Source organism: Vespa crabro, chromosome 5, assembly GCF_910589235.1.
Source record: "Vespa crabro chromosome 5, iyVesCrab1.2, whole genome shotgun sequence".
NCBI lineage: Eukaryota > Metazoa > Arthropoda > Insecta > Hymenoptera > Vespidae > Vespa > Vespa crabro.
In genome coordinates, this window is record NC_060959.1 from 5,410,775 (window position 1) to 5,435,766 (window position 24,992).

At 37.0% G+C, this 24,992-nt stretch overlaps 1 protein-coding gene across 13 annotated transcripts in view; it reads right to left on the reverse strand.

The window, feature by feature from the left end:
* Positions 1-24,992, reverse strand: part of LOC124424073 (Down syndrome cell adhesion molecule-like protein Dscam2) — an 82,803-nt gene that overhangs the window by 3,660 nt on the left and 54,151 nt on the right. For 2 of the 13 annotated variants that reach the window (XM_046962595.1, XM_046962596.1), the window contains exons 4-30: positions 23,263-23,427; positions 20,458-20,604; positions 20,208-20,325; positions 17,785-17,946; positions 17,322-17,605; positions 13,385-13,529; positions 12,526-12,677; positions 12,187-12,459; positions 10,245-10,544; positions 7,058-7,180; positions 6,743-6,916; positions 6,509-6,659; positions 6,209-6,357; positions 5,996-6,127; positions 5,635-5,935; positions 5,305-5,483; positions 5,051-5,220; positions 4,598-4,736; positions 4,415-4,532; positions 3,854-4,305; positions 3,603-3,784; positions 3,135-3,528; positions 2,854-2,997; positions 2,592-2,777; positions 2,052-2,263; positions 1,769-1,922; positions 1,587-1,689 (exon numbers count right to left, since the gene is read on the reverse strand). In XM_046962595.1, the coding sequence (XP_046818551.1) occupies positions 1,587-1,689; positions 1,769-1,922; positions 2,052-2,263; positions 2,592-2,777; positions 2,854-2,997; positions 3,135-3,528; positions 3,603-3,784; positions 3,854-4,305; positions 4,415-4,532; positions 4,598-4,736; positions 5,051-5,220; positions 5,305-5,483; positions 5,635-5,935; positions 5,996-6,127; positions 6,209-6,357; positions 6,509-6,659; positions 6,743-6,916; positions 7,058-7,180; positions 10,245-10,544; positions 12,187-12,459; positions 12,526-12,677; positions 13,385-13,529; positions 17,322-17,605; positions 17,785-17,946; positions 20,208-20,325; positions 20,458-20,604; positions 23,263-23,427 (5,209 nt within the window). The other 11 variants (XM_046962607.1, XM_046962601.1, XM_046962599.1 and 8 more) reach the window with 11 other exon arrangements.

Sequence of the window (24,992 nt, forward strand, 5' to 3'; positions counted from 1 at the left end):
TGATTAGAAATTATTTAACGTAAAATAACTTTTTAATGAAAACATACAATCGCGATTATTTTAAAGGGAAACAGAGTAAATCATTTAGAAAAGTAAATAAGTTATCGTTTTACGTCGTTTTTAACGTATTTATTGGATGGTTCAATAATATAGGAATTTTCAATATTTTATATCTAAATTAAAAATATTAGTTATTTTTTTATTGAAAATTCGACATCACTTATTGGCCAGTCTAATCCATACGCAGATATATAAGCTTTATATTATAGACTATCAATTAGGGTTGTCCACCTCAATTATCAGATTTAAATCCCATCGATAATCTATGGAATGTATTAGACCGATGACTACATTTAACTTCCATACAAAAAAAAGAGTTAAGGAAAAAATTATAAGAAGTATGGCAATAAATAAGTCCCGAATATTTAAGAAAAATTATTTCTAGTATAAACGATTAAAACATGTCCAAAATCAAAAGGGCTATGCCACCAAATATTGAAATTTCGCCAAATAATTTTAAAAATATTTTATTTGGTATTGGTGGTATTGACGTCCGAATATTTTTGTAATATGAAAATCGAACAATATTTCATTTATAATGTGTATAAAATTGTAGTGGCTAAACATAAATACATTAAATTGTATATTTTTGTTAATTACAATAAGTGATACATAAAAGGAAAAAAAATTATTTTTTTTATTCATGAACAATCGAAATATATATACTGATTTATTCAAATATACTATAATGCCCGAATATTTTTGTCATTTACTATATATCTGTACAATATTAGTTTTGTTGGTGAGTAAATACAAATAAAAAAATAAGGAATATCGGAAAATAAAAGTTACGGTATCTTAAAAATATTAACGATTATTTGTTGTCGTATATCAATCGATATAATATCAATATTTGTATTAATAAATTATCTGTGACAATAATAACATTATTTATTCAACGTGTTCATCGATTTATAATAATCGACGTTCATGATGTTTGATTATGGAATCGTGTCGGTATAAAATTCATGGGAAAATGTAGATATGCTCAATGTTATTGTTATGTCATTTTACATTAATTATTATCGAGGTGTATATTTTCATAGGGGATTTGAAAGTATCATATTGTATCGGCTAAGTTTAATATGATTCGATACTGTGATTATGAATGTAACAATACATGTAAATAACAACGAACGATCCATTTTTCCGAACTGGCTCAATGAAGGTTAAGACGTCAATTTTTCTAATGGTAATTAACGTTATATATTATATATGGATATATATATATATATATATATATTTATGTATTAAAATTTTCTCATTTTATATAAAATTATATAATATTAAATTATATTATATTAAATATTTATATGTATTAAAATTTTCTCATTTTATATAACAATTAGATATTGAAAATTAATTACTGTTTCCCCTTAATTATTTAATGTTTAAATATACATAAAGCAAAATAAAAGAACAATCGAAATTAGATTAAGCATAATTTACCAAAAAAGATTGTTAAAAATTTGAAAATTCTTAAACATCAACTAATAATTAAAAAAACAACAAAATGTATTTATTACCTAGATCGTCCTCTTCGTGGCAGTGATTTCTGTTCCGACATCGGCGAGATGTCCGAAGAAGTGCTCGACGTACCGTGATAAATGAAGTCTGAAACGGCTCGAACTGAAAGATTGTTTCCTTATAATAATAATTCGTTCGATATACGATGGATTTTAGAAAGATTAGAGATAATATAACGTACTGTGTTTGAGTTTGCCAGCGTCGAGTTGATTGGAAGACTCTGTGCGAGAGCTCGTCAGCTGATCCGGGTCAGACTCGCTCTCGTCGCTCTCGACGTCGCCCGGGGTTTGTTGTTTCCTCTGTTGCCGTCTCCTCGACGAGACACTCTTCATACTCTATATATATATATATATATATATATATATATATATATATAAAAGAAAGAAAAAAAGAAAAATTCGATCGATATTTTATTTTATATAAATAATATTAGAAAATAATCCTAAGATAGATAAATTTTTTACCGTTGCCGCTGGCGGAGGACTCGCGCAGCCCTCGGTCATAGCGTGCTCGTGATACATGAAACTGTGAAGAAGAGTATTGTTCGGATGTAGACCTGCCGCAGATGCTTCCGCCGCGCCTCCCAGTCCTCCCAATCCTCCCAGCCCTGCCAGGCTTCCCCCGCCACCCTCCGAAAGCTGGAACGTAGCGTACGGCGAGATGTCCTCCGCTGTCTCTGTAACCCATTAGAGGCATTGCCTACCTTTCAAATCGCGTCTGACCAATAATTCTGGATATCCGTGTATCTAGAAAGATGTTGACAGGATCAAATATGTCGATTGATGATAATGTATCTATACCTTTGATGTGACGCGTTATACATTCAGCGATCGATTTCCGATAGATATTCGAAGATTGACCAAACCTAAATTATATTTAACAAATATCATAATTGGTTAATTCTTTGAATATCGTTCACTCATCGACCTGCTGTTGCATCGTGAAAATCGCATGATTGGATGGGCGATGCGCATTTTACCTGTACAGTAATTATAGTACCAAACCTGGCTGTCGTCCGTATCGTAACAAAGGTTCACCTGGAATCTTGTCGGGCCCTGCACCCGTATTTGCTGCCTGTTGCAGGGCGACCTTGTGAATAGTTGCATAATAACGTTCTCGTTGTGTTTCCGCGTTTTGTTGATTTTCTTGGGACTCCTTCATCGGTCTTTGAACTCTGTCTCCCAAATATCCTAAAATATATTCTCTATTGTATTTGATTTTAATTATATTTGGTTTTAAATTTAAATTTTTTTTAAGAAAACTTACTGTTTCGCCAACGGAAAGCAACTATTATGGCCGTCGTGACTAGAGCAAATGTAGCGATTATCAAAGGCAGCATAACTTTTACATCCGCATAGAATGGTATAACAGATGCTATTCCACGTTTCGATAATTCTGGAGGCGGTGGTTCTGCAAGGTTACAGGAACACAGTGCTTTTTGTGGATATAATTTTTACAATTTTATTATTTCACCAGCTGATTAATGAGCGCAATGATGAACTTTTCAAGCGATTCAAGCGGAGTTTATTAACGTCGTTCGAGCTTACCACCTTCCTTCGTCAATGTCACGAAACTGAATTCCGCCTGATTGCTTCCAGCAACGTTATGAGCTTCGACCTTCAATTGATAAACCGTACTAGGTGTTAGATTTGTCACGACGAATCTTCGTTGCATTTTAACGCTGTTAGACACTAAAGTCCAATGAAATTCGTTTGCAGGTCTGTACTGAATAACGAAGTAAAGTATAGGACATCCATTGTCAGGCCAAACGTGTAATCTTAGAACCAACGTTGTTGAGTTGGGGCTAAGAAAAGCCGCGGACGGTGGTATTCCTGGTGCTTGGCCTTGAGTTCGTACAGAAAGTACCGGCGACGAAGGGCTACTACCAATTTTATTATGCGATGTTAAATACAATTGATAAGTATTTCCACATAAAAGACCCTGTTGAAATAAAAAATTTGCGAATATACCTCTTGAATTATAACGTATTAAAAATATTTCTCTCGAAAGCTTACCTTTAGCTCGTGATTAGTAGCATGTCTAGAAAGATGTAATTCGTCTAAGTTGCCATGCGTTGTACGATAATGTAACGTGTAACCGGTTAGAGGAGCACCTCCGTGATAACCAGCTTTCCAATGTAATAATATACTACTTGATGTTGAACTCGTTACATATAATACAGGTGCATTGGGTGGAACTAGAGAAAGTATAAATACAAAGTGATACGAATTTAAGTATAGATAGGTTTTATAAAAATATATATTACCTTGCACTGTAAGAGTGTAATGTAATTTATCACCCCCTTGAGCGTTTTCCACTTGACAGGTATAATTTCCAGAATCTTGTGATTGTAAATTCGAAAGGACGAGTTCACCGGTTGGTAAAATTTGTGCGTTTCTGGTAGTATCGGTTCGAATTTGTTCAATGCCTCCTTTGTACCATTCTCTAGTGGGATCTCCAACCTCATTGCAAGCTAAAGTAGCAGAACCTCTCCATGGTTTTACAACATGACCACCAAAGGACGTGATCCTTGCGGGTACTCTATTAGTTGGTACTTGAGCTGCAACTTTCGAACTTTGGCCTTCACCGACTCGAGTATTACCTGTTACCCAAAATTGATATTCTACGTGTTGTTGTAAGCCCGTTGCTTCGAAATGAGTGTTCGTAGCTGGTAATGTCCTCTTGCCATGATTTAATTCTCCCTGACCGTCGACAACTCTACAATATTATTTGGATAAAAGTTCTTTCATTTTAGAGTTAATATTTAATCCAAGTTATAACTCGGATAAAAGTTTGTTTTTATAAATTTGATTAAACTATGATGTACCTAGTATAGAGATTGTATTTTGTGATAATTCCATTAGGCTCCAATGGTGGCAGCCAGGAAATAAAAAGAGCCTGAGGCGAACTCACGACCACTTTAATATCCGCTGGACTTCCAGGTACTGTAATAAAGTTAAATTAGAACCGGTACAATAAGGATAAAGTAGAATAGCTGTAATAACAATACCATCTTCTTCGGTCTGACAATAAGTAACAGTAGTAGGAACTCCATCTCCTACTCTCGTATAGGCTAGTACTTGTATCGTATAATTTGTATACTTTCTTAGATCTGTGAGGACTATCGTTAAAGCACTAGTTTTACGTACCTACGACAAAAGTATATATATATATATATATATATATATATATGTATATATATATATATGTATATATATAGTATATATATATACATAGATAGTATATATATAGTATATATATAGTATATATATAGTATATATATACATATATAGTATATATATAGTATATATATATACATAGATAGTATATATATAGTATATATATAGTATATATATAGTATATATATATACATATATAGTATATATATAGTATATATATCATTTTAGGATAACGTTCTCTTCATATTTTTAATTGGATTACTTTCACAACGCAATGTGCTTACTTCCATTTCATCCACGCCACGCCATGCGTCCGCTAAAATCGGCTCGTAATTCAATTTATAACCTTGAATAATGCCATTACTATGAGTATTAGGAGGTGGTTGCCAAGATACTTGTAGAGATTGCGAAGTAAGCGCTGCACATCTCACATCTTCCGGTGGTTTACTGGGAACTGAAAAGGAACAAGTTCTGAAGCTTTGTAGCAATCAACGTTAGCGTCATATTGATCTCGCCGGAAGGTAATTTCGAGTCTCACCATCCTCTAATGTCTGCGTTAGTAATGGCTCGGATAAAGGTCCAGATCCGACTTGATTGTACGCTTGAACGACCAAGGAGTATCTTGTGTAAGGTCGAAGACCCGTCAATCGAAGTTCACCGCCCCCTTCCTCACCATCTCCGGATACAGAAGTGAAATTGTACGATGGATTTCCTGAGCTAGAAAGATCGTTTAAGACTTTTATCTTAGCGTAAATTTGTCGTTAGCCATTTTCTAATGAATTTTCGCTCTTATCGTCGTTTCAATAGAATAGACAGCAAATTCAATGAAGTTTAGAACGAGTTAATCGACGGGAAGAAATTTCGTTACCTAGTCTCTCTATAGCCGACATTAAAGCCTTGTATGTCACCATGACGAAGTTCGGGCAATGGTGGTGACCAAGTAATCAAAATTTCCGAGGAAGAAAGTGCTCTTGCAGCGAGATTAACTGGAGGTCCTGCGGGTCTTTGAGGTTCGGTTCTAACCAATAGTTCCGTTGAAGGAGCCGAACGACCTGCTGGTCCTTCAGCGATTACTCGTATCGTGTATCTTGTAGCAGGTTTAAGATCGTCGATTAAAGCGGCGTAAGGTAAAGGAGGTCCGACAAATTCTTGTTGTTGCCACATACCACCTGATCAACGAATTTACGCTCAATTTCCTTACTGTTATATCGTAGAAATAATTCTCTTACCTTCGCCTTCCTTATATTGAAGTATGTATTTGGTAACTTCACTGGTATCTTGAGACTTGTGTTGCCACTTAACGTTTATACTTCGACTAGCTACCATGGCTGTTTCTAAAGTGTTCGGAGGTTGTGGTGGTTCTAAACGAGACGATAAAAATTTACAATATATTTTGCCTAATACGAGATATTTATCTTGTCTATCCGATATATATTTCGTACCTTGTACGAGGAGTTGTACAAGTTGTTGATCGCGACCGTAAAGATTGCTAGCTTGACAAAAATACGCTCCGCTGTCGGATGCTTCGGCCGAGGAAATTTGCATTTGTGCGATAACACCGTCGGGCGTTGGTTCTTGGTTCACGGTGACTCTTTGTAAAGAAAGAAAAAAAAGGAAAAGAAAAACAAACAAAAATACAAAAAAAAATACAAAAAAAATGATGAATTATATCAAAAATTGTATTTCAACACGATTTTCCCTTCTCTCTTTTCGCGTAGAATAAAAAGCGTTCTCTATATTACCGATAATTCGTCGAAGGATTCAATTCAATTTTTCCGCCTTTCAACCACTTTACAGTCACTGGCTTGTCTCCGTGTACCTCGCAATGTAACGTAGCAGTGTCTCCTTTTTTAATCGTTACCAATCGCGAGGGTGCAGCGAAGTACGGCGATGCTATATAAGTTAATAATAAGCACAAATGCACGCTTTAATAATATAAAATATTATTTTATATGAGAAATTTGCGAGGTACTTACAATTAACTTTTAATTGTACAACCTTGCCTATGCCAGATCCTATACCGTTGCTCGCTTGACAAAGATAAAAACCTTCTCTGTCCTCTTTCACGTGTTGTAAAAGGAGCGTTCCATTGCTTAGAATTTTGGTGTACGCCCGTTCCCGCAACTCCTCGTATTCGCCAGATTTGCTTCCTGCGATTAAATGCCGTAAGCTTAAACTTCGTTCCAAGAGTGATGTTTATATTTCTTTTTGTTTTTTTTGTATTTTTTTTTTATTCTTTCATTCTTTTCTTCTTTTTTTTTCTTTTTTACTTCTTTTTTCGAACTACTCACCCGTAGCTTTTTTCCAAACGATAACAGGCGTCGGTACGCCTTGTGCTTGACAGTGCAAAGCAACGTGCCTGTTCCTTTCGACGCTTATGCTGTCTGTCGGTTCGACGATCCATCGCGGAGGAACTGGAAATTAGAACGCATATCTTCAGACACGTCTGTCGCGGTTCCCAAATTCATTATCTTTTACTGGTCGTTAGCAATTTAAAGACAGGTACGTCGTGAGAAAAGATATGAATAAAAAAAAAAAAAAAGAATAAGACAAAAAAAAATAGAAGAATATATACAAAAACGTTAAGAAGGAACGAGCTCTTTTAACGAAACGTTTATTCATTATCGGCCGATATTTTTTATTATATATACATATATATATATATATATATATATATATATATATATATATATTTCGAGAACGAAGTTGAATTTCAAATCTATCGTTTCGCCGACGAATAAGCAACGTTCCTTCTTTTTAAATCTTTCCTTTTTTATATTTTTTTTCTTTCACTTATTGTTCCACTTTTTAGCGCGATTGATAATCTGTTCTTGATGATGCAAGATCGAATTAGTATGCTAATTATATATTTCTTTCATTTTATGAAAAGTGAAGAATTATTTTATGAGATAGAGAAAGAGACAGAGATAGAGACAGATAGAGAGAGAAAGAGTGAGAGAGAAAGAGAAAGAGAGAGAGAGAGAGAGAGAGAGAGAGAAAGAGAGAAAGAGAGAGAGAGAAAGAGAGAGAGAGAGAGAGAGAGAGAGAGAGAGAGAGAAAGATAGATATATAAATAAATATATATATATATATATATAGATAGATAGATAGATAGATAGATAGATAGATAGATAGATAGAGAGAGAGAGAGAGAGAGAGAGAGAGAGAGAGAGAGAGAGAGAGAGAGAGAGAGAGAGAGATAGTGATAAAGATATATTACATAATAGAGTGAATGAAGGTTAGTGGATGAGATAGGGGAAAGTTTGGTTTAATAACGTGTGTCGATGCCAGACGTCACGATTAATAATACAACATTGTACAGCGATGACCATAAATCAATAAGATATTCCAGTCATCGCATAGCGTTTCGTCAATTAAGCGTTAGGATTAATTTAGATGATTATATGCTCTGTGTGTACGTGTATTGTCCGCCGCGCATCGATACGTTCGATAATTTTGGGTAATCAATTGGATGCTCTGTTTAGCGGGTTCTACTTTTACAGTGGTGAAAAACGCTGCAGAAGCGAAATACTGTGAGTGGGAATTTCAACGTTTTACAAAACGGCAAAAATATCGGCCACGCACCGACGCGTGCGACAATATATAATATAGGTATGTATATACGTAATGTAAGTATAATAATACTCGTTTAAAAACGTGGCGTGATAAACAAGTAGAACTCTTGGAAGAAAAGGCGCAAGTGGGCGGGATACAAGTGAGGGTGGGTGAGAGCTTATCGGCAGAGCACCGGTATTAATATGTATCGTGGAAAGGCATATAAAATATATGTATATATATATATATATAAATAAATATATATATATATATATATATATATATATATAAATAATATATAAGTACCCGCTTCTAACGACTAGTTTAATAAATACAAATTTAATATAATAATATACGTACTACTGGTCTACATTACCGATTCACAAAGAGGCACGAATCTTTGCCGTTCGGATTTCAAGCTCGAACTTATTAGAAATTTTATCGTAACTTTCGCATGCACATTAGTTTACCGTCGTTTACGTCATTAGCGTTTCTTATATCTCTTCGTAGCATCGAACTTTGAAAGTCTAAATCGGCAGCTTTCTCGCCTCATTGTGAAAAAGGAAAGATGAAAAAGGAGTGAGACAGACGATAGATAGAGAAAGAGAAAGAGAAATAGAAAGATGGTGAGAAAGCATGCAAAAAAGTGAATAAAAAAGACTGCCTTCCAACGAGCCCAAAGGAGAGCCAGCGCAAGGTCGGTGGAAGTTTCTGCTCGTGAGTGTAGTGGCGTGCTCGCAATTTAAAGGTGTACGAAACATTGAATTACGTAATTAAGAGAATAATATGTATACATAGGTATATAATAATGTATAATATATATATATATATAGAATGTATATTTATATATGTATATATGCAAACAGAGATCTAATTTGTATAATATAAAAAAGAACATGCGATAAGAGATATGTAATGCTCACATACACGAACGCACGCAGGCCAGAAGATAATCGAGAGATCGTTCAATTGATATATATATATTTTTTATCACTTTTTTTCGATTCCTCGTTAAAACGATTAAAATAAGGAAAGGTGCAAACTGTTACCTTTATGATTCGGTCAAGTCAAGCAAACCTCGGGGGGTCCACGAGATACCGATGCATTCCCAGAGAGCCAAAGCAACGTAAATGTAATACACACTGTGTGTCTTTTGGAAAGATAGGATGAAGGCTCCGGTATGGATTTTTATTAAGGAAAAAAGGATGTGCGATTTGTCTCAGGATACTATACGATCGTGATCTCGTTGGGACATTACAGCAGTTTTTTTTTCTTTTTTTTTTTAAAGTTCATTAACAATAATATCAATGTTTGTCTCTCTCTCTATCTCTCTCTTTCTCTCTTTCTCTATTTTTCTCTCTCTTTATTTTTTAATTATGTTTCTTCTGTATCCGTTTGATTTACGGTCCCAACGAGAACACGCTGATGATAGTAGATCGTGACGCAGGGCCCGAGCCGTAAGCGTAATGACGTATTAAATGGTAATGGATGATGGTGGAAATCAATTCGTTGGGTGATACTGCTTATTGGTTTACGATACATGATAATGATTTTGAAGGATATCTTTCAACCCCGACGACATGCGTTATATTTCACTTGAATCGAATAACTTTCTTCGTTATAATTCCAAATTATTTTGCCGAATATAAATGTATATAAAGAAATTGATGAAACTAAATATTCGAAGTATCGAAGAAAGGTAAGATCATAGAAATGGATTATTTTCGTTGATCTTACGATTCGATGAATTGTCATATAGATTTTTAACACGGTGAAAAAAAATTTTGAAGGAACAAATCGCAAAGTCGACGTCGAGGGTGGAGACATAAGGATTCATTGAGGTCATGGATACTCGAGAATCGATGTGTGTTGGATTTATCAAGGGAAATTGTGATGGATAAGGGTCGCCGATCATCTAGTTACCTTTTACCTGTAGCTTGGCCGTGTACCTGACCTCGGCGGCGGGGTTCGCGGCGACGCAGGTATAGTCGCCGGAGTGCTCGGCCGCGAGGTTCGTTATACTGAGGAGGCTCGAGTAGGGATCCAGTTGGGAGATGTTTGCAACGGAGGCCAAATTCGGCATCAAGGAAAAGGGACTTTGGCCGTCTTTCAGCCAGGATATGGTTAAGGGTGGATCACCCGCCGCGACCCCGCACACCGTCCGCGTCCGCATCCCCTCGGAAAGGCCCTCTTGGAACGTAAATGGCTCAATAATAGGGGGTACTGGAAAAGGTCAAGAGAGAAGAGAGAACCATACGTGAGAGCGAGAAAAAGATGGCACCAAAAAAACGCAAGAACCTGGTACCAGGTAATATGTGTCATAATATATATATGTATGTATAAATATATATATATAGCATCATAGTTGATAGTAAGTATGTATATATATATTATAGACAGTAGTACGTCCATGTATATATGGAATATAATATGTATATATATAGAATATATGTACAATAGAGGCAGTATAGTAACGTAGCAATGTAGAGGAGAGAGAGGTTGGCCCCGCCGCGGACCAGACCCTGCCGCCCTCACTTTTACATATAATCATTAGCATCGCACCATTCACACAACGTACGTTCGTTTCAACGCAAAAAAGAGCGAGCATTCGACGTCCTTTCGATATTCTCGCGTCGTTCCTCCGTGAGTGTACATAGGAGTTCGTATATTCGATCGAGGTACATACATGCTGTTTTCTTCGACCGTAGCGTCACTCCCGGTGAATACTTTCCTGGAACGGTTATTCTTTCTTAGAAACCTAATATGACATTTTTGCGATTGACATATTCCAAGAAAGTACTCACGGAGAAAAGCCGTGGATTGTCGAGAGGTCGGGAAGGAGAAAAACCGTCGAATAGGAAACAGAAGAGAATTGAAGGGTTAGGTTTCGTGCATGAGGAATAGCACTCACGCTACACGTGAGTCGTCATTGGATTTACCAGGTCTCTACATTCCTAGTGATGTTAGGAGAGGCATCGAAAGAATACGTCTTCTCGAAGCAGCGCGCAGGAATCGAGCGTTTATAATATAGTTCAGCATTTATAATTGCGAATGAAAATATATTGAGACATACCGAGAGGTTGCGCGTTAAAGCATATATATTAATATTATTAAGAAAAAAAATAGTAGTAAATGCGAGACAGATAAAAAAAAATGCTCGGTTATTCCTGAAGTCGCTCTCGATCTTCGAGCAGGTCTTTCACACTCGCACAACATCCACGCACGCATAAATTCGGGCGGTCAGGTGGTCGTCGGGCAAAATTGAAGGGGGCCTAGAGGAGGATTACCATGAACCACTAGCCGCTGCGTGTGCGATACCTCTGCGGCCAGATTACGGGCCACGCACGAGTAGTTGCCGTTGTGATCTGGAGATAAACTTTCAATCATCAGTATGCTATTGTACTGGTCCATATTGGTAACAGTGACGCGTTCCGATGGTCCCATCGACCTTCCATCCTTGAGCCATGAGATGGATAATGGCAGATCGCCCCTCGTCACGGAACAAGTTAGGGTAGTTCGTTCGCCGAGATGAAGATCGCGATCTGCCGTGAACGGGCTAATTTTTGGGGGAACTGAAATAACAATAACGATTGTTCGTGAGCGTGGAGAAAGTCATAGAGCGAGCTCTAATGCGTCGTCCTGGATCTCTCCATCTCGACGGCGCCGCCTTTTTTCTGCAATTTATTATTTATCTTCTTTCTCGTTCAAGATCTTCTTTTTTTCTCCTTTCGAAGATAAACGTCATTCGACTTTTCCTCAATCGAATTTGCTCGTTCGATCTCGTCCTCTTGTACGTCGAATCGCGCTACTTTCGTTGTATCTAGGACATTTCTGTAAATTTCGAATCTTGAAATTAAAGCCTTACCGATTACTGCGACATCTCCTGATCTTCTTGCGCTGTGTCCTTGCTTGTTACGAGCCCAGCAAGTATATACTCCAGCGTCTATATTCTTCTGGACGCTTATTATCACTAAGGTCCCGTCTGGAAGAACCTTCTGTCGAAGATCGTCTGGCAATTCGCGATTCGCTCGTTCCCATTTGATTTCTTCTATCGGATATCCAGCTACTGGACACTTCAAACTAAGCTTCTCTCCAGCCACGGCGGTTACTTTTGGAATTAATCGGATGTAAGGTAGACCTGAGAAAAAGTACTCGATCTCTAGACTTGAACGAGGAAAACGAATCTTTCGTTGTCTTTAATTACCGTAAACGTTGAGACGTGCAGCATGCGTAACTTTACCAGCACGATTTTCGGCCGTACAGGAATACTCTCCGCCATCTTCGACCATCACGTGACTAATGTTAACGTGCGATATTACATCACCGTGTACCGTCACGTATTGCCCTATGACGAACCTTAAAAATAACATTCGAGATCCGATCAAATTAGGGCAATTTATTGTTTCGTCGTTACCACGAATGACCTCGTAAAATTTTATATCACGTTGTAACCATATTGAAAGTACAACAGCGAACGTGGTTATTATCTTTAACGAGTTGACGTTGAACGAATAAACACGTTTTCTTTTTTATTTTTATTATTTTTATTTTTTTATCCTTTTTTCTTTTTTTCTTTTTTGACGAAGAAGAAAAAACGCGAAAATGAGAAGAGCTAATATGACGAGATCAAAAGAGGACAAGAGAGGAAGGAAAGAATCTTTTTATGTCGATCAGTCGTTAAACTATACGGCAGAGAGAAAGGAAGTGTAGCTTGGGGCGTATCGACGCGTATCTTTTTCTCGCGATCATCTATTTTATCGATATTCGCAATATTTGATCGACGCAATAAATATTCTCTTTTCTAGCTAGGCTATCGCGAAATTGAAGTTGCCCTAGTGAGAAAAACATTTTACGCATACGTGAATATTATCTAATACGTATATTACGATATGCTGAGTGTGTGGAAAAAAGAAATATTCATTACCCGGCAAGATCGACTTTTTTAGCGGTTATATATATATTTTTTTTTTTTGTATTCTTTATATCGATGTCGATATCGATACAACGAATTACAAAAGTCTTTACTTTTCACGAAAAATTTTACACGAATTTGGACGAAATACCTTCCATTAGTTGGTAAGGGGAAACCATCTAAAGCCCAAGTGACCTGCGGCGTAGGATTTCCAGCAGCGGAACATTTTAATGACACTGCTGGCCCTGGTTGAAGAGTCTGTTCGATGAAGGAATAAAGCAGAACCGGTGGGGCGTCTAAAACACAAAGTCGAAGATTATTAAATGATTCACTTTCGAAAATCCTTCACTTTTATCAGCTCTTTATCGAATTTGGCATAGATTGAGTATAGATAAAAGTTTTCAAAAAGTTCGTATTATTTTTCAACTTGAGAAATTATTTATTTATTTAGTCCTTTTGTCACCTGAATATTCTCATAGTGAATTATTTAATATCATACCTTTACTTCAGAGGAAATAATGATAATCCATTATTTAATGGAGAAAAGCTCATAGCAATATTCATGTTGCTAAGTCCGGGGTCACTGAGCTTACATTCATATTTCTAACGAAGATGTTTCATAAACAATATGAGGACGAATTTTTGTAAAAGAAGAAGAAAATGGAGGAGGAGTGGAGGAGGAGGAGGAGGAGGAGGAGAAGAAGGATGAAGAAAAAGAAAGAGAGAAAGAGAGAGAGAGAGAAAGAAGAGAAAGGGGTTGGAGATTTTTTGAAAGGTGTTACGCTTGGCGCGCGCATCACGTTGGAAATAGAAGGACAATGAGCTCGCTGCTACGGAAGCACCGTGAATTTTTTCCTCGATGTTCCTACTTCGTCGACAATCATAGACGAGAAAAGGAGGAGAGACAGAGCGGAAGGGAAAGAGAATGAGAGAGCACCATCTATCGCGCTCAGATTTGAGATCGAACGATGCTGTTGTCGAGGACGAATTCTCGTTGGTTGTTCTGAGAAAGATGGAAGAAAGATAAGAGAGAGAGGGAAAGAGAGAGAGAGAAAGAGAAAGAGAGAGAAAGAGAAAGAGAGAAAGAGAGAGAGATAGAGAGAGTAGGAGCTTCAGCTTGTAATTAAAAGTGTCGATTTCATCGCCATTAAAAGGGCTTTGCATGGACGTCGTTTTTACAAATAACGAACGGGTTGTCTAGTGGTGATACGTACGTGAGAGAAAAAGAAAGATAGAAAAAGAAAGTAGAAGAAGACCAGATATATGTAAGATAAATACATGTATACGTACATATATAAAGAGAGAAAGAAAGGAAGAAAGAAAGAAAGAAAGAGAGAAAGAAAGAAAAAAAGAAAGAAAGAAAGAAAGGATGCTTTCGTCTGGAGCTGAATAAAGTGTTTCCGCGGACCGTGTTCGCGGATCCATGTGAAAATTGATGAATCTCGTCTCGATGCCTCCGAGCGATCATCAATGCTCATCTAACGCGCGTGAGAGCTCGAGAAGCGTGCACGAGGCGCGTAAGCTACGACAAAATGGGAGCTTCCTACAGCAAGGATAATGCTTTTTCTATCTATATACCTATGTGGTATCGGGGCAAATGGAATCTTTCGTCGTGGAAAAATACTCGGTGTCGTGATTACGAGAGATAACGATGGCGCGTCGCCTGGGATGAATTGTTCTAGTTTTATATATTGTCGACGCGTCGTTTATGCAGATCAAATTCAACTCTTGGCGAGTGAATCTTGTCGACGAACATACAAGTAGTTTTTGCTTTTTTTTTTCTTTCTTCTTTCTTCTCCTTTTTCTTTTTTTTCTTTTTTTTTTTTTTTAAGTATTGACTTTCGAATCGTACGAGAAGTTAGACAGGTTCATCGTAACGCGTTAAGGTTCATTTAGAGAGTATAGGTATAGGTATGCGTTATGCTCTCGACAGATGTGCATCAGGATATTTCGTTCGTCTCGAACACCGATAAAACTCCCTACATAAATTTGTTTTAGAAAGCGGAACGCGACGAACACGAATTTGCAAGTCGATCAGATGGTTTTTATCTTTCTTCTTTTCTTTTTCTTTTTTCTTTTTTCTTCTTTCTTCTTTTCTTTTTTTTTTCTTTTCCCCCAACTCAACAGGGGAGGGGAAAAGATTCAGGTAGATTCTGAAAGTTGGAGACAACTTGTCTCGTTGCAACCAAGTTTCGCAAATTCTTTTACGATATCGAAGTATGTTACGTCGAAAGTGCATTATTTTTTAACGACTACGATCCTAACATCTCGCCGAGAAATCTTTATACTTTCGAAGTTCGAGGAGGAAACGAGGAAACTCGTAAAAAAAAAATGTACGTATGTTATTTAACTAATCTTTAGATTCTCGGAATTAAAAGATTTGCGATGTCATTTTGAAGAAACAAATCTTATTAGAAAACTTATACTCTATGCGCATAATATAACATCGAAACATTGACTTTATCTTTTCCTTGTGTTCCAAAGGCAAAGCACGTTCGAGTGAAGTACAATTCAAGGACCACGCCCGAAAGTTTTCGTTTCTTCGAGAATAGAAAAATTTTCTTCAATTTCCATTTAAGCATCGTACCAGAAAAAGATCATTACCTATCCTTTCACTTCTCTTCATTTCTTTCTTTCTCGGTATTCTCGGATGAAATTGTTGAAAAGCGATCATCTAGTTTCTCTCTCTCTCTCTCTCTCACTCATTCACTTTCTCTCTCTCTCTCTCACTCATTCACTTTCTCTCTCTCTCTCTCTCTCACTTTTGTTCTCGAACAGCACTGTCCCTATAGCGTTGCTCGCACGAATTCCCTTTGACGTAAATTCCGTGCATTACTAACGCTGACGAGCGAGAGACGCTAACTTCATTGTTGTTTCAAAGGCCCTCCTATCGCCTCTTTCCACCCCCGCACACAGTACGCTCTCCTCTTTCATGCAGTACCCTACACCTACAGATGGGTGGTCCAGATATAGGGCAAACATGGGTGGAGGTGCCTCATTCTGGGGTACCTGCCTCGGTAGACCGGTGAGTGAGAGAAACGGAGGGAGTGAAATAAAGATAGATAGATAGAGAGAGAGAGAGAGAAAGAGAGAGAAAGAGAAAGAGAGAGAGAGAGAGAGAGAAAGAGAGAGAAAGAGAGAGAGAGAGAGAGAGAGATAGAGAGAGAGAGAAAATGAGATCGAGAGAGGTAAAGAGGGTGGTAGAAGAGAACAAGAGTTAGAGGGAGAGAGAAAGAGAGAGAGAGAGAGAGAAAACGAAGCACGTTGCAAAGCGCCGTAAAAGAAGCCTTCTCCACTTCAAAGTGCACCGTTACTCTCCGAACAACGTGACACGCGGTTACCTTGCTCTTTGCCAAGTAATCGAGTCCTCTGTAACTCAATCGGTAACGCAACCAGACCGATCTCGAGACTGAGTCCTTCGTTCAACATTTCTCGGTACCCTGACACCTTTGACCGTGAAAGGAAAAGAGAAACGCTTATCGAGTTCGTTCTTTTTCATTATTGGATATTATACGTCTATTACGTGATATATGTACACATGTCCGAGATACATGAAAGAGGTAGAAGAAGAAAAGATTTGTTTATATTAAAATCAGTTTACGTTGTTCTCCGAAAATTTCAATTAACTTTGCAGGAAGTAATGGAAAATACATGAAATTGAAGCGTTTAATTCCGTTTCCCGTGCTAGTGTGTATTTGCTTTCCCTACCGATAAAATACACATCGGCTAATGGGCCGTTAAGTGATTTCTATTAATAATTGAGCTGATGGACGGCATAAAGCGCGAGCGATCATGAAACGCGGTTTCGTGATAATTGCGATTGGAGGAAAGTGGTTGTAGCTTTGAAGGTATCCTAAAGGGAGATCGTTTTTCTCTGATATTATGTTCGTTCATTATGACGTTCGTATCTACTTCTTTAAATAGAAGGAATCTATCAGAGTAGTGATTGAACGGTGCTTTATAAATTAGACGTAGGAAATACTACGTACGCCTTGTAATTACGTTTCAGTGATTTAAATAAGAAGACACGAGGATAGAGGAAGGATAAATCGATCTGGACGATAACAGAGAAGAGAATCTATACGTACCTCCCAATTGTAATTCCGCGGAGGCCTGGGCAGTGTCACCCTCTGACCTTCTGACGATGCACTGATACATTCCCCTGTCTTCTCTACCTATACCATTTAGCCTCAATAATTCTGATTGCCTTCCCGTTCCTGGAAGCTGCCTGCCGTCCTTGTACCAGGTGATAAAGTGTGGACCAGCTTGAGGATGTGTACCAACCTCACAAGTGAATTCGGCGTTACCACCCAAATGAACGCTCAACAAAGGTGGCGTTACTTCGACGTGAAGCGGTGCTGTCACTATGAGTCTGAAAAATTTCACGTTCTCATCATTTTTTATTGTCATATTCAGAATAGCATTATGAATTTTCGTATATAGATATTATCCGTACAATCTCGTAGATGCGTTAATTGCGTAAACCTTTTGCTTTCGTATCTGATTTATTTCTCTTATTATAATTTTTAAATCTTTGTAATCTTCAATTACCTGATTTCGGCGCCAGCTTCACCGCCGGTATTTGATGCGGAGCATCTATAAATACCACTATCTTCCAACGTTACGGCTTCTATGGCCAGCATAGAACCGAGCAATCGAGTTCTCGGTCCAGACAAGACCAGCATAGGTTCAGCACCTGTCTGTGCATACCACCTTAAAAAGAAAAATGACTTAAGGAATGATTTTAATCGTAATATCGACGATTGAAACGTTCACATTAATATATCATTAATGATATTATTCGTATTCGTTTACCGACTTTAATAAAAATATAATCAATGAAATGATTATGTTGATACTAAGAGACATATTTTAGATAAAAAATGTTAATTTGCAATGCAAATTAAAAAATTACAAATCTAAAAATGAATAAACAATAGTATCGATTTGAAGTCAAATGAAAAATATATGACATGTATGCTATATTATTAATAATAAAGTATGTAATTACAAAGAATATATATAAAGAGCCGTGTGCTGATTGTTCGAGTTCTTTGCGACAAAAAATGATATATCTTTTTTCTTTCTTTTTTTTCTTCTGCGTTTTTACCGACGCAACGAATAATTTTTCATCGAAAGTCCAGTGCTATCTGCTTGGCAAGATACGCCGCGAGGCAAGTAAGGAGTTTAATTTCACTGGCTTTCGGGGTACGTCGACCTAGAAACGACGTTGAGTCGTATCCACGAGCATTTATCCCTTGAATCCTCTCCTTCCTTTCGCCCTTCCAAGTTCTTGACAGTTCTCGATCGAGGCACGTTCGACCCACTCTCCTTCTTCTTTCTTTATCTCCCTCTCTCTCTCTCTCTCTCTCTCTCTCTCTCTCTTTTTCCCTCCCTCTTTCTTTCTTTTTCTCTCTTTTATTCTCTCTCCCTTTCCTACTTTTTCCTCCTGTCCTTCTCCATTTATCGTACGTTTTCCTTATGTACCATCTCTCTTCTTATAGTAATACGTAATGGACGTGGTTCCACGGGGGATTTCACTTTGTAGCAAAGTTTCGAGAGCAAAAGGGGAGTAGACGGAGATAGAGAGAAGTTGATCCGTTCTTGACTTCAATGTCCCGTTGAAAGTTAATGGGGGAAAAAGGAAATGAGAGAGAAAAGAAAAAAGAAAATCCGTCTCATGCATCAAAAATCTTATTCGTATTATTCAGGGACTTCGGACTTTATTTGAAAACATTTTTATCGATCGAGTTCCTCCTCCCTTTCGGTTTTATTTATCCATTTAAAAAGGAAAGGATATTAATAAAAAAAAAAAAAAATAAAAAAAATATATATATATATATATAGATTAAAAAATTTGAAATCTGGAAGAGTCATGACTTGACTTTTCGATTTGGGTAGAATTCATTCCGAATGAAAAAGTATCAATCTCGTAGGATCTATCGCCATTGTATATTTTTCATTAGAGCAGCCGTTTCGTACTACGTAAAGAAAAGACCTACCAGCTGTATTCCGATATTGGCAATAAATTTTCATTTCAACGAATATTTTCCGCTTCGTATTGGCGTATGCGGTGAACGGATTTTACGGGAAGAAGGGAGGCAATGGGAATCGAGGGAGAGAAAGAGAGAAAGAGAAAGAAAAAGAAAAAGAAAAAGAGAAAAAGAAAAAGAAATAGAAATAGAAATAGAAAGAGAAAGAGAGAAAGAAAGAGAAAGAGAAAAAATTCCGAGAGGGAAAATATCGAAGAGAGAGAGAGAGAGAGAGAGAGAGAGAGCTTCTCGTCGACCTGGGCGACATGAAGAGCTTCCGATTGCGCCCTACTCGCAAGGTTTCACGATCGAGTGCTTCCACTTTTGCTCGATCAAAGTCGCGCCGCGTCCTTGTTCCTTTTCTTTCCTTCCACTTGAAGCGCTTCTTTGGCCGTCCTCTTCTCCCTCCTCCCTCTCCTTCGTCTCCTTATCTCGTTCATCCTCCTTTTTCTTCGAATCTCTTCTTCTTCTTCTTCTTCTTCTTCCTCCTCCTCTTATTCTTCTATCTATCCTCTTATTCTCCTCGTAGTTTGATCGTAATTTCTCATTGAAGAACGAAATGGATTAGAGAGAAAGAGAGAGAGAGAGAGAGAGAGAGAGAGAGAGAGAGAGAGAGAGAGAGAGCAGAAAGACGCGAATATCGTTCTCTCCCTCTCTCTCTCTCGCTTTCGTCGATATTTTCCTCTCTCTTACTCTCTTTCTTTCTTTTTCTTTCTCTTTCTATTTCTTTCTTTTGTTTTTTTTTTTAAATAGATGGTTCAACGGTCCGCATTCAATGGTCTCTCTGCGTGGGTTTCGAAGTTTTGAATTCCAAACTAATTTTTACGAGTAAATAGCATATGTTTCATCGGCATTTTTTATCAAATTTTTAAAAAGAATGCCGTAGGATATTTGATTTTATTTTTGGATAATCATTATATACGCATGATTAAAGAGACTCACCGATATTCGGGAGGTGGACAAGCTTGTGCCACGCAAACCAATGACGTTGATTCATCCTGAGCGACGTGAACGACGCCTGAATTTTCGAGCATCACCGGAGGCATTACTCCCCTGTGATCTGAAAGTAAATGTATGGTCTTGAGTTAACCTTAGTTAACTTTCTGAGTTTTCGAAGTTTTACGTTTGCTCGTTCTAAAGAAAGACGTATTTTAATATTCCAATGTGTCCAACAATTTGCAAGAAAACTTACCGGCTATTCTAATATTAGCGACCGAACTAACAACTACTTGTCTGGTCAGTCGGTGCATCGTTTGACATCTATATCCGTGTATTTGATCGCTAAACTCAAGACTGTGAACGAGAAGTTCTCCGGTTGGTAATAGATGAAATTTTCCATCTGAAACAAATTATTATGGATTTATTATGTACATATATTGTTTAACTTTAAGGAAAGTATAGGATACATCGTTCAAATAAAATCCTGGATAGAGTAAGATGTATATATGTATGTATGGATATACCGAGAGATAATATAATAACAATATGAAAGTTATGTGAACAATATTGATAATCCAGCGTTCTTGATATCCTATATTATTTATATCGAACGCGTATAATAACTGGTATTAACATTTTCCAATAAAATCCGATTTAGTAGGAGTTATCTTTAATAGGTTTGATACTGCGAATTTTAATGGATTACGATATTTTCTAGCGAGCTGATCCTCCAGGATGATAATTATGCTAATTTTATGATTCTCTGGTCACCCACTCTCTCCTTTTCTCTCTCTCTCTCTTTCTCTTGGTTCCTCTTTTCTGTCTCCAACAACGTGATATAGAGATCCTACACCCAAAGACCAACCGTGCTTAAGCTTTCGAGTCTCTTTAGATAAGCCAGAGTCTACGTTAACGACGGCAGTTATCCTAAACAGTCACGCCTGTTCTCGAAACTCGAATCTCTGCAAGTAGTCTTTAAAGCGTTCCCGAAACGAATTTGCCTTTGAAGTTCGCTCTATCTAAGATTTTACGAAGATTTCATAGGTAGGTATGTGGAGGAACGACTATTATTACAGCGTGCAGATTTCGTTTAGTTCGCAAAATCATTAGACGCAAAATTGCATGAAATTAAACGTTTATATCGTATGAACGTTTAGATTATTTTTATAGATGAATCCTTTCGAATGGAATTATTATATTTCAAGGATTTGGATGCGAGTATCAACGGCTAACAATTAAATGTTAATGATATACTCGTATATGAACCGAAGGGTCACGTTCAGTCGCGAGACATTAACCGAACTAAGACCTCGTCTCTGATAAGGGTAGACTCCTAAATAGCGATTGTCGACCAAGTCAGGTGGACCGGTTAGATTATGTAGTTTAGGTATTACATTCGATGGAACCTATAGGATGGTGCATGCATGCATCCATTGAAGGTAGATAGGACACCTATGTAGTTCAGTTACTATACCTGCATCGAATTACGCATGGTCTGATTCCACTAGTATTGCCAACTGGGATCTGACTTGTGTACAAAAATATTACGTCAATATATGTAAATCGGCTTCATGTGTTATATATGGAGAATTCTGCTGTTGCATCGTGGTATTTCGGAAAATGCAGAAAATATTATCGGATGAACGAGTTTTACTTGCTTGCTGTTTTCATTACATTCCCGTGGGAACGCGAAGAGAAAATCGCGTTTGATTACTATTTTTCATTTAACACACTCGTAGAGAATTTTTCTCTCTATACAATAATAAAATAAAAATAAGAGATATAATCGATAATAAAATATGTCATGTTTACTTTGAAACATTTCGAACGAGGACATTCTTGACGTATGTAATTAATAACCAAACATACTTTTCCGTTTATTTCTATTTTTTTCTTTTCGTTTCGTAGAGGGCATGAATTTTATGATATTTTTCCTCCTTTTTTTGTTTTTCTTCTCTTATTTTTTGTCGCTGTCAAATAAAAGTTATACCAGGCAGACCGGTCGTTATTCGAATACCTTGTGACAATAGTCACTTGGAGAGGATCCAACTGCGTTGTCCTGCGTTCGCTTTCTATAGTATGTTCTATAGTGAACGCATATTGTCGGATCGCTTAAATTTTGCAGAATTCTTTGCGAGTTTTAGAACTACGAATTGTATGAATGACGTTGACGACAACAACGACGACGACGACGACGACGACATATTATTCATATGTGCAGCATTTATTAATGAATTCTTGGAAAACAATATGAGATGGATTTAATTAGAAGCAGAGTATATTTAAATCGCACTAGTTTTAATTACACGCGTTGAATCATAATTATAAGCCATTCAGAGAAAAAGGATATGTTCCTTTAAATATTTTTTATTTTTTTTTTTTTATATATATACATATATAATAAATATAATACATATATATATTTTTTATATTTCTTTTACCTTCTTTTTTATTATTACTATTTGTTTCTCGCGAAGTAGTCTCCGCTAGTTTTAAATTGGATTAATTTTTGTAACTGCTAATGAGTCTTCGTGCTGCAGGGTCAATGTCCTCAACGATCTTCGTACCTATGATACGTTGCTGGAGATAGGGAGGTGTTGCAAGATTATTGTGGATATTAAATTTCGGTCTGGAGAAACAGCCCTCGTGGCGGATATTAAATTTTAGTCCCGGTAAGCAATGACCCAACCAACATCATACTTCGTAGCTCTTACCTACATACGTGAAAATCATCCTGACGTCGAGCACTATAATTCTTTGCGCGTTGCACTATACTGGCAAAGAGATATCGCGTCTCACTCCTAGAGACTACTGGATTTTTATCGTCTTCTTGCAGACTTTCCCCTCGCAAATATTTTAGATTACAGTCATTCATTACGTTATAATGGCTAGCACGTTGCACGCATATTAATGTTAACAGAATTCGTGTTGCTTGTAAAGTTAGAGAAATTGGTAGAGAAGAGAAGAAAAATGGAAGAAAATAAACCTCCAAATAACTTTCGTCGTGCTATTACGAAAAGAAAAAAAAAAGAAGACAAAGAAGAATGAATCGAATTACCTCCTTGTAACGAAGGATAAATGTAGAAAGATGGCTCCTGTAACCAGGATACAACACGCACCAAGTCTTTGACGAAACTAGGAACGACGCATCTTAGTATCGCCGTGCATCCTCTCGATGCACCTCCAATTACCTCCACGTCCACTTTGTAGGCCTGAGCGACAACTGTAAACAGGAAACGACGATAAAATTTTTTTAATCACGTTTCTTATTAAGACGAGTATCGAATTTATAACTATTTAAATACGTTTTAAATATGGTATCTAGTATTGCATTTTTCTTTTTTTCTTTTATTTATTTATTTTTTTTTCTTTAAATTTGAAAATAGAAAGAAATAGTGTTTTCGTTATTTAGAAAGCATCTATCTGTACGGGAGAAATATTATCTACGTACATAATATATACGTTATTTGTAAATATATATATATATATATATATATATATATATATCTATATATTATATCTATATATATATATATTTGTAAATATATATATATTATATATATATACAAAATCGAGATATCCTACGTATATAGAACGTCAAGTCGTTACTCGTAGACTTTCGGTGAATCTGTACATTGGCGTCGGAGTTAGAGAAGCGGCGAGGCGTGAGGTGACGCGGCTGTAACGAACGCCTCGTCCTCAGCGTTGCTTTCCTCCTTTTTCTCCTTTCTTTTTCTCTCTCTCTCTCTCTCCTTTTTTGTTTCTCCCGTCGTACTCTCGTTCAAGAGGCACTATACTCTTCCGGAGATTTTATTTACGTGGAAATTCCAAGGGCGACGGCCAGCTGCCACCGACGGTGTAGCCTGACATGACGTCGTGACGCCAAGAAGACTCCTCTTCTTTATCTTTCTTTCTCTCTCTCTCTTTCTCTCTCTCTCTCTCTCTCTTTCTCTCTCTTTCTCTTTTCTTTATTCTCACTCCATCTCTTTTCCTCGAATAGAAATTCGTCGTTGGTCTTTCTCTTTTCTTTCCTTCGCAAGATTCGCCAGCCGAGGGAGCCGTCAACCGGAAGTTTGCCTCCTATTTTCTTGCTCCTTTTTACCCCTGTATATAACTCCCCATCCGAGCTTCGTTCTCGCTTCAACGTTTTTACCTCGACTCGTCCTACCGAGAATGATCGTACTACGAGAGATAGTATTTTTCAGGAACAAATAATGCCTATAGGGCAATACTTGGGATAACTGAGAAATATACAGGGTGTTCCGTTTATCTTGAAAAACTGAAATATCTCGTGAGGGATTGAAGCTACCAAAACAATTTTTTTATAAATATGTTTAGTACCAAGAGATATATTATATGATAACAATTATTTTTTCCGCAGATTAAGTGCCGGGGGAAATATCAAAGTCAAATTCATTTTTTGAAATAGAGCTATTATTTTTCTTTTCATAATTGAATGGCATATCTCGAGACGAATACGATAAAGTGTCAAATGACGTCATTTATAACTGTAGAATGCTTCAAATTTCTAATAAATTTGTTTTTCCTCAGGATTAATTTAAGATAACGATGGTTAACGATTGCAAGGCTACATGTTGTAAACGAAGACCAAACCTCTTACGAAATAAATTTCGTTCACATCGGAAGGAATTTGAGAAGCTTAAAGGGAGACGAAATCTTCATTGCTTATAGCAATATTATATTGTATAATATTATATCGTATCATATTGTATTATATTGTATTATATCGTATTATAACATATTTACTATGTATTACTAATAAAATTG